At 33.6% G+C, this 10,528-nt stretch overlaps 2 protein-coding genes across 2 annotated transcripts; one reads left to right on the forward strand and one right to left on the reverse strand.

The window, feature by feature from the left end:
• Positions 1-2,840: 2,840 nt before the first annotated feature.
• LOC112035620 (uncharacterized) lies at positions 2,841-4,947 on the reverse strand. The gene is made up of 4 exons (XM_024068456.1): positions 4,854-4,947; positions 4,609-4,803; positions 3,383-4,499; positions 2,841-3,279 (listed from the first exon to the last, which is right to left on the reverse strand). The coding sequence occupies exons 1-4, from the start codon at positions 4,945-4,947 to the stop codon at positions 2,841-2,843; spliced, it is 1,845 nt and encodes a 614-aa protein (XP_023924224.1).
• Positions 4,948-7,699: 2,752 nt separating this feature from the next.
• Positions 7,700-9,427, forward strand: LOC112017118 (methyl jasmonate esterase 1). Its single transcript, XM_024049584.2, is given in 5 exon segments — positions 7,700-8,198; positions 8,881-9,012; positions 9,121-9,199; positions 9,202-9,294; positions 9,297-9,427. Coding segments are annotated over 5 exon segments (885 nt in total). The 5' UTR covers positions 7,700-7,748.
• Positions 9,428-10,528: the final 1,101 nt, after the last annotated feature.

The raw sequence follows: 10,528 nt of genomic DNA on the forward strand, positions 1-10,528 counted from the left end.
ATTTCAAGCCCTTGACGGAATCATCATACTGACAAAAACTCCAAAACTCATAAGAGGTAGAGCAAATGACCAAATTCACGATTGTAATCTCGAGTTCTAAAAAGTTGTGGTAAGTGCAAGTAGATGGTAGTTGAAAAGGGAACCAGTGCTAATGTTATGAATTACGATGCAAATACCAAGACTCAAGTTAAAACCGTTTAATTCACATAAAGCCAAAGTGCCAAACTATTGCCAATCACAGGACAAAGCAAAAACGTGTATTATTCTACCTCCACAACCAAATTTGGGTCATTATCACCATCAATCAACCTGTCCCATACAAGTAAGAGATGAGTTTCCACATTTGAATAATAGATGAGCTGCTCCACATAGAATGATCAAAACTAATCAAGACTGTTGTACAAAGGGAAAAGAATTGCACTGAAGTTTCACTCCGTCACAGGCTGACACTAACAAGAGGAAAAGAGATCTTATTGCAGAATCAAACTTCTGCCATTAAGTCCAAAAAAAATTTGATTCCTGTAGACTTGTAAGGATTGAGATTTAACAAGCTCCTAAAATTGCAGAAGTAGACAAAAAAAAAAGGAAGAACTCATCTCTACGTGATAAATACAAGAAAGTCAAAATCACTTTTTGCCTCCTGTAAGCAATCAAAATTAAATTATCAACATTGAGTTAAAAAAACCACAAAGAGAGCACCACCAGCATATAAAGACTCCTGTGTTGCTCAGTGCTCAAATAATAGAATCCAGAATAACAAAGACTGAAGACTAACAACTTGGTTTGATATTCACAGGATCAGCCCACTCACTTTCTATGAAGAGGAAAACAATCGACAATAACTTAAGATTACAAATTATGATGCAAGTTCTCCATGTAATTACCAAAAAGCTCAACTCATAAGGAAGCATAAACCTATACCTTAAAGGAATTTAAAATAGCAGACATGTTTAAAGCAAGCTACTACTATCTTACACGACTACCCAAAGACAATAAATCACCATATCGACCAAAGCTCAAAAAACCATAAGAGGTTTTAATGAATAATGAAATAATCAATTATCTTAAATTCTAAAAAATTGTAATAATCAATATAAAACCATCTTATCATCATTATTTTAAATATTTCCCTGCAACCCTCATTATAAATCATTTAGAATGATTGGTTAATATGTTTGAAATTGTTAATAAATATGCATTATAATAATATGATTTTTATATAAATAGAAATTGTATATATGTGGTACTATCAACTTTAATGACACAGTTTTGGTTGCTGTGATTTTTGGGACAACTTTCATCCCTATCAATTTTCTTTAAGCTAGAGTACTTATTTCACGGTTGGCTTGGGATCAAAGCTTATAATTCCATCTATATATTCTTCTCCTCCATTCAATTACTTATCAAAAACAAGGGTAGACTTGGATCAAAGCTTATAAGCCTCTTCCATTAATCTCCTCCATTCAATTACTTGGCAAAAACAAGAAAAACTTCTATAAATTTAATGACCTAACCAGCTAGCTGCTATCCAACATAAAATATTTCGTAGATGTCCTTTGCCTTATATGAGAGAATTATATATAAAGTACAATGGTGAGAAATTAAAGTCATTGTTTGGTGTTAATGCATACCAGGTTAGTAATTTCAGCAAACTTGATGTCTAAAAAAATCTAAAATTTACGGTGTTAGGCTACTTACCAGCGACTTGTTCCACATCATCTAAGAGAATTTTGTGCACTAAATATATACTTTTTAGGGTATTTGAACTAAAGGATTAATTAAGTTAGGGACAATTTTTCTCCCCAAAAAAAAATACACTAAAGGTATTACCTATTTTATTATATACACTTACAAACTAATTAACATGATAATTAATGAAATTGCTCTAACATTAATATGGTAAATAAATTTCTTAATTATTTTTTATTTAAAAATTCATGCATAAATTTATAGATTATATGGTAAAATTTACAGTACTCTTATTATCTTTCTTTTATCTTCTAATCAATTTCTTTTTCTATTATAAATTGTTACAAGAAATGGGTAAGTGGATTTTGAATCTGTTGAAGTATAACAGCAGCAGGACATTCAAGGCTTAAACGATAAAGAGGCTGAACAAAATAAAGACAAATTGACATCCAAAGATTTTGCAGTTAGACATAAGGCAGTAAAGAAAATGGCAGCGTTTGGATTAATGAACACACGCAGACAACGAAGCTCACAAGTGAGAAGCAAAGGCAAAGGTGGATTAAGTTGATAAGAGAGCTAGCTGTCACTCACTCATTGGTGGTGTAGACGACTAAATTTCTTAATTCGAAATAAATCAAACAAGTAAAACTCTATGTTGCACAGACACGGACACGGACACGACACGGACACGGACACGGGGATACGGTAATTTTTGAAAAATAAAGACACGACACGGCGGGGACAAGCGGTTACCGGCGGTTAAATAATTAATTAAATTTTATATTTAGGCATATTTTTTAATGTTTTTAGACATAAAATAAGTTTATGTCTAGAATTAAATTATGTAAAAACTACAAATAAGTAAACTAACACCCAAAGTAGTACAATAATACATATAAAATATTTAGAGTACAAACCATAAAAGGATAACAAGTTCAACATCAAACTAAAAACATAAAAGGATAACAAGTTTTAAACTTTCAAGATTATCACAGAACAACAAAATCATCATCATCAACATAATTATCATTCTCAGCAATACTTGTCTCCATCTCTGGCTCATCTAGTGTGAGATAAGCAATCTTAAGCAACCCAGGTCCTCCAAATGGTTCATCCCAATTATCTCCACCAATGTCCCACTTCTTAGATTCTCATGTAGTGTACTCGGGCCTCTTCCTTGAAAGAAGTCGAAGATTAGAATGAACAAACACTAAATCTTCAGCACGTTTAGGAGTAATTCTATCCCTCCTCATACAATGGATGAAGCCATATGTACTCCAATTCCTTTCAGCACATGATGATGAGCAAGGCTGTCTAAGAAGCTTTAGAGCTAAAGTTTGAAGCATGGGTAAATTGGACCCATAAGTTGACCACCAAAGCAATGGATCGTAGGTCCACCTATCCTCCATGTTATCATCATCATAACCTTTAACTCCTGAAAACAAACCAAACTCCATATTAACATTCTTCCTATCATCAGGATCAGGAAAGAACCTTTTGAGGCACTTGTTCCTCTCCGCTGAAATTCCAGCATCCTTATGTGGTGCAAAATGGCCTCTGACTTCCTCAATCCATTGATTAGTATAATACCTAGTTAAAAGCAAATAAATAAGTACAACTAATGTGTTTAGTTTATTTGTTTGGAAATACCTAAAGAATATAAACGAAAAGATTAAAGAGATAGAAAAATTACTTCGGATTCAAGGAGTGGGCTAGGCAATGAAGTGGTGTGCAATTTCTAGTCCACCGTTCAATGAGTATATTGTGTACCACATCATAGAATGGAGACTCCTCATAGTCTTCCTTGCCTTCATGCCGGTATATTTCTTCCTTCACATTTTCTATTATGGAATCCCACATTTCATACACCTTATAGGGAATAGGTGCATCCGTGTCAGCCACTCGAAGCATCTCATAAATAGGTCCTGTGAATCTCAGAATATATGCAACCTTGTCCCACCACAAATCATTCAAAACATAATCCCTCACAGTTTGAGCTTTTCCTACATCAACTTCTCTATATGACATCCATTCCTCACTAATGACCATATTTCGAAGATTTTGTTTTACTTGAAACAATCTTTTAAGCATGATGATTATTGAAGCAAATCGTGTTTCAGCAGCAGCAAGTAACTTCAAAGGGGAATATGAATTAAAAATTGCTAATCTCATAGAATGATTTGTGGTGAAAATACGAATGAAAGTTGCCTCATCTGAAACTTGTGCAATCCAGTTACATTCATTATATGCAACCTCATTCTGCAAAGAGTTCTTAGATGCACATATATTCCTCAAGGCCAAATTGAGGGTATGCACAACACAAGGTGACCAAAAAATATGAGGATATTCAGCTTCAATAATAGATCCTGTAGCCTTCATAACATATGCATTATCTGTAATAATTTGGACAACATGTTCATGCCCAACCTCTTCAATGACCTTTAGAAACAAGTCTGCAATGAAGTGCTTGTCTTTGTACTCTTTGGTACCATCAATGGATTTGATAAAAAGTGGCCCTTTCTCTGATGTAGCCATAAAATTGATAAGTGGCCTTTTTTGTACATCTGTCCACCCATCACTTACAATGCTTAAACCTTTTTCTTTCCAAGTGTCTTTAATTGTCCTTAACAACTTCTCAATATGTGCCCTCTCTTTTTGCAACAGAGTTGTTCTTAATTTATTGTAACCCGGAGGAACATAGCCCGCTAAATTATTATTAGTTGCAAATTTGATCATCTCAATCCAATATGGGTTCTTAGCAAAGTGAAAGGGTAAACCAACAGAATAAAATGTCCTAGCAATAAGAGAATCTAATTGCTCTCGACATTGATTGTTAAAAGCCCTCTCCAAAGGAGAATTCCGAATCCCTTTTTTTTTTTTGAAAAAATGGATGACTTGTAGCTGTACTACTCTCCTTACTGCCCAAATAAGGGCTAGTAGGAGAATCAGTTGGTAAAAACACTAGCCTAAACTTCTTCAATCTACGCGAAGATTCCTCAAACGCATCTTCTAATTTTTGCATTTCATTCTGATACTCATCTCCAACCTTGGCACATGGTTGTATTCCAAACTTAGACAATTTTACAAGTGTGTCTTCACCCTTGAATAAGACCCCTTGAAAGTTTTTTCACAATAGTTACATTTGAAAGAAACATTCCCACTACCAACACTTGCTTTTTCTAACTTAGTAACATATTTCCATAGAGGATCAGCAGCCATCTCAGCTGATGATTTTTCACTTTCAGTTTCAATATTCATTTGAGTAAAGTCACCTACAATATTTAACTTTAATAAATAAATAAATCTATAGCAGGACACACAAAAAAAACAAATTTATAACTTATAAGTTATAACTTATATTTTTTTTTTTTTTTTTCACTAAAGTTATTACCTATTTTATTACATACACTTACAAACTAACATGATAATTAATGAAATTGCTCTAACATTAATATGGTAAATAAATTTCATAATTATTTTTTATTTAAAAATTCACGCATAAATTTATAGATCATATGGTAAAATTTACAGTACTCTTATTATCTTTCTTTTATCTTCTAATAAATTTCTTTTACTATTATAAATTGTTACAAGAAACGGGTAAGTGGATTTTGAATCTGTTGAAGTATCGCAGCAGCAGGACATTCTTAAACGATAAAGAGGCTGAACAAAATAAAGACAAAACGACATCCAAAGATTTTACAGTTAGACATAAGGCAGTAAAGAAAACGGCAGCGTTTGGATTAATGAACATACGCAGACAACGAAGCTCACACGTGAGAAGCAAAGGCCAAGGTGGATTAAGTTGATATGAGAGCTAGCTGTCACTCACTCATTGGTGGTGTAGATGACTAAATTCTTAGTTCGAAATAAATCAAACAACTAAAAATAATTTCACAAACGTGAATTAGTATTGATGAATGTTTGGTACAATTCTCTGTGATTACAAAAGAGTGATTCTCTGATTCAATCTGCTTGAAAGATTTGTTGATTAGAATTATGGTAATGTGATTTTAATTTGAACATCAAATATACTTTAATTTGGCTGAAGAATGGATCGAAGATCTTTGAAACAAAATTACAATGAATCTCTGGTTATGAGCTTGTTAGAAATCCTTTGTTTTTCACGTTCTTCATGTTTTTCATGTGTTCTTCATCTTCGAAGGTTTGTGGTGGAAGTTCTTCAGGGCTTTAGAGGCTTGAATCCGTAGTGCTTCATTGATTTGTGGTTTGTTGAGGTTTCTAGAAGCTTTTGAACTTGATTCCAGTGAACTTTTAGATCTAGGAATATGGTTTGAATGATTCCTCTTCGAATGTTTTTCGTATTTGAAGGTTTGTGGTGGAAGTTCTTCGGGGCTTTGAAGGCTTGAATTCGTAGAGTTTCGCTTGATTTGTGGTTTATTGAGGATTCTGGAGGCTTTTGAGCTTGATTCCAGTGATCTTTGAGATCTAGGTAGGTAGTTTAGATAATTCTACTCTGAATGTTCCTTGCATTTAAGGCTGAAATTCTTAAAGTTCTTGGAGGCTTCAGGACTTAATTCCAGCTGAGCTTTAGTATTTTTGAGTGCTTCTGAATCTTCTCTAATGTTGCTTGTGCTCTAGATGGCTTGGTCTGTGTGTTCCAAGTCTCTCCCAAGGTGTCTTGGTGTGTTGAAATGCCTTAGGAAGCCTTCTATTTTTAGGAGTTTAAGGGTGGGTGAGTGACACATGGCGGAGTCTGATTGGTGACACATGTCACAGTCTGATTGGTCCGCTTATGTCATCGTTTACACACGTTGGATTGCTTATGTCATTGCCTACACATGCTGGATTGATTATGTTATCGCTTACATATGCGGGGCTGCTTATGTCATCGCTTACACGTGTAGACTACCTATGTCATCGCTTACATACGCTAATGTGTGATTAGTTTTTGCATGTATTTTATGACTTTATTTCAATGACGCATTGCAAATTTTTGTTGGTTTCTGAGTAGTGATAGCAAAACCTAGCAGTAGTACGTGGCGCTTTGTAATTAACTGTATTTTGTGGACTTAATAGTATGATGTGTCAGCTTGTGATAGGTCGGAAATTTTCCCTCTCTGTTGGTGGATTGTTACACAGTGTAATTAGTTAGAAGTTAGTTAGGAAAATTCCTAATTTCCCGCTTCTTTGCTTACTCCGTTTTGTGTATATAAAGCAAGTAGATATTTATGTATTGAGAGATGCTACGTCTACAACAATTTTACAACAAATCACAAGTGGTTAGTTGTTATTGGTTCAAATTTGAAACTAGCACTAATATTACTTTTGTGCCCCAACAATAATTATCAGTAACAACCTGCCACTTAGGATTTGTTGTAAAAATATTGTAAAAATGTTGTAGACATATCATTTCTCTTTATGTATTTTGTATCTTTCTCATAATCAATCAATTAGAATCTTTCAATCAGAGTTTTCTCTCTCTCCCCAAGTTTCTTTGAAGGTCTGGTAGTTTCTAGAAACTCCTTTCCTTTACAGAATCTTTGATTTTTTTTTGAACCCTATTTCTCCTTAAAAAATGGATTAATTAATGTAATTGAGTTACAGACTCTCTTGGCATCTTCTAACGGTTCAATGTTTGATCGAATTCAAGCAGCCCCACTTGCCTGCTATGACTCTCAAAATCTGTTCTCAAATATGAAAGTTCAAATTTGCATACATTTTTTATTGAGAAAACGTGGGCCCATTAAAATATAGAATCGGTGATCATTGTTAGAACCTATCCGTTTATAAATCAATGATGATCTGTGTACTGGATAACTACACAAAGAAATTAAAGAATATTCAATGATCATTTGAACTTGTTAAAGCTGTTTGAGAAGTGTTGTTTTGTGACAAGTTTTTCAAAATTCTTCTCGTAGATCTCAAAGTCAAATTCAAACAAAGGGAAAAGAAAATTATATGGTCAAATTGCATGTTTATATAGAGGGAAAACTAACCCGCTGGAAAGTTCATAAATCACGATCAAAACCTACCTCTTTATAACTACTACATAAAAGCCATGACAATTTGTGTCTATAGGAAGAGCAAAACATAATATGGAGCTGAGAAAGAAGTATTTAGTGCTAATTTCTTCCTTTATCATTCTTTCATCTCTTGGAATTGAGTCTACTAAGGAGGAGCCACCAAGAACTGGCAAACACTTTGTGCTAATTCATGGAGCATGCCTTGGAGCTTGGTCTTGGTACAAGCTTGAGACACTGCTAAAATCTTCAGGGCACAATGTCACTGCACTAGACTTAGGCGCTTCTGGAATCAACCCACTGCAGTTAAATGATCTCCAATCAAGTTCTGACTATTTCAAGCCTTTGAGGGACTTCATGGAAGCTCTTCCTTTTCATGAAAGAGTAATCCTTGTTGGTCATAGCTATGGTGGGTATGCAATTTCTCAAGCCATGGAATATTTTCCAAGTAAGATTTCTGTAGCTGTTTTCGCCACTGCCTTCATGCCTGGGCCGACCCTCAACTATTCCACCCTCAATCAAATGGTACTCCTTGCAACTCTTTTTCAAATGATTTTTTTTTTAACGATAAAGTTCAATATAATATAATTAGATCAAATAGAAGTAAGGGTAACCCTATTACACTTGCAATTTCTCTCCTACAAAATTCATTACCCTTTAAAATACCATTGAGATTCAGGCCCAAGTCGGCATATTAACCACAAGATTTGAACTGTTGTGCAATGTCCATGCCCAAATATGAGCTCTTGTTGAAGCTATAGCTGGGCCAAAAATATTTTAGGATGGAAAAAAATTGTTCTAGGCTCCTGGCTTTACTATAATCTCGACCTGCCCATCATTAATAAAAATAAAAATAAAAAAATTCTAAACCTACCCTTAAGAAAATATCTCATCATATAATTATTATATATATTTCTATGAAATTGGCTAATTATTAATATTTACCTGTCCGATTCTGAAAGAAAGAAAGAAAAAAAAAAAAACTATTTACCTATACAAATTTCATGATTAGAAATTCATAGTTGTTAGTGATCAACTCTATTAAATTTTTTGAATACTCTATTGAATTTTCTTCTTAAAAAAAAAAAAAACCTCTATTAAATTGGTGATATCAGATATGTGATCCTTAGAAATAAGTTTTCACTTCACTCCTGTAACACCAACCCCACTCTTTGAGTTTTGACACTGATTTATCTTATTATTACAGTCAACGAGCCAACAAGGCCCTCAGCTTGACAATCACTATACATATGACCAAGGCCCAAACAACCCTCCAACTACAAAAATCTTCAGGCCCTTGTACTCGGCATCAGATTTGTTCCCGCTTAGTCCAATTGAGGTAAGAAATGCATTTTCTTTTCCAAAACTTCTTTTTGAAACTAACATGTCAACCTTTTGATCATGTTCAAACAAGTGCTCTAACATTTTATATTGCAATTTGTTGTAGGATTTGACACTGGCTACCTTGTTGTTGAGACCATTACGTTTGTTTAGTGATGAAGACCTGTCAAAGGCAGCTAATGTTCTACTAAGAAGTATGGGTTAGTTAAAAGGGTTTTCATCATAGCTGAAAAAGATAAGGCGATAAAGAGAGATATTCAATTGTGGATGATTGAGAGAAACCACCCAATGATGTGGTGGAGATCAAAGGATCAGATCACATGGTCATGATGTCTAAGACAATAGAGCTTGGTCTCATCTCCAAGGCATTGGAGAAATATTTCTTAATCCACTTTCAATGCATGGGACATTGATTCACTGAGCATGTATTTTAATCAGAGAGAGAATTATAATTTATAAGCCTAGCTTGTAGTAAATAAGCATGGTATTATGGCAAAGGCTCTCTAGAAAATGATATTGTTTTAATAAAATAAAATTTGTATTTCTAACCTTTACAATATAAGGAAAATTGATGAATCATGTTTAATCGTAGAATTGCTTATTTGTGTGTACAAAGTAGTATCTATTGAATTCTAAAGGTTATTGTCCCAATAGATAATACTACCTCCAACTAGCTTACTTTGATATCTTGAAATGATTAATTTGTAGGAGAAAATGGGCAAATTAAAAAAAAAAGACTCTACAGTAGCAAATTAAAACAACACTACAGTAGCAAATTAAAAAAAAAAATTATATATATATATATATATAAGAGTCTATAGTGGTGTTTATAAACGTCACTATAGGTCATTTTTAATTTTTTTTGAAGGATCTATAGTGGCCTTCATAAACACCACTATAGGCCTTTGTAAGAGGACTTATAGTGACGTTTATAAACGCTATTATAGGTCTTTTTTTTTCGGTTTTTTTTTTTTTTTTTGAAAGGACCTATAATGGCATTTATAGGCCCTTGTATGACCAAGGACTTATAGTGGCGTTTATAAACGCCACTATAGATCCTTTTTTAAAAATATATTTTTTTTTAAAGAACCTATAGTGGTGTTTATAAACACTGCTATGGGTTCTTGTAAGACCTAAGACCTATGGTGGTGTTTATAAACACTACTATAGGTCCTCAAAATTTTTTTCTATTCTATTCTATTTTTTTTTTCTAAACCTATAGTAGCGTTTATAGATGCCACCACAAGTCCTCAATTTATTTATAACAACAATTTTTTTTTTTTTTTCAGCTTCGAAATTTATTTATTTTAAAAAGTGGGTCTATAGTGGCGTTTTCAAATGCCACTATAGGCCCTTGTAAGACCCAGGATCTATAGTAGCATTTTTAAAATGCTACTATAGTCCTTGTGTTTGAAAACGCCACTATGGAGCTCTCAAAACGCGGCTATAAATAAGCCTATACCAACGTTTTTAGAAAACACCACTAAATAAAATGCCACTAAAGGCAGCATTTT

This window comes from Quercus suber, unplaced genomic scaffold, assembly GCF_002906115.3.
Source record: "Quercus suber isolate HL8 unplaced genomic scaffold, Cork oak 2.0 scaffold_5, whole genome shotgun sequence".
In the NCBI taxonomy this organism is placed as follows: Eukaryota; Viridiplantae; Streptophyta; class Magnoliopsida; order Fagales; family Fagaceae; genus Quercus; species Quercus suber.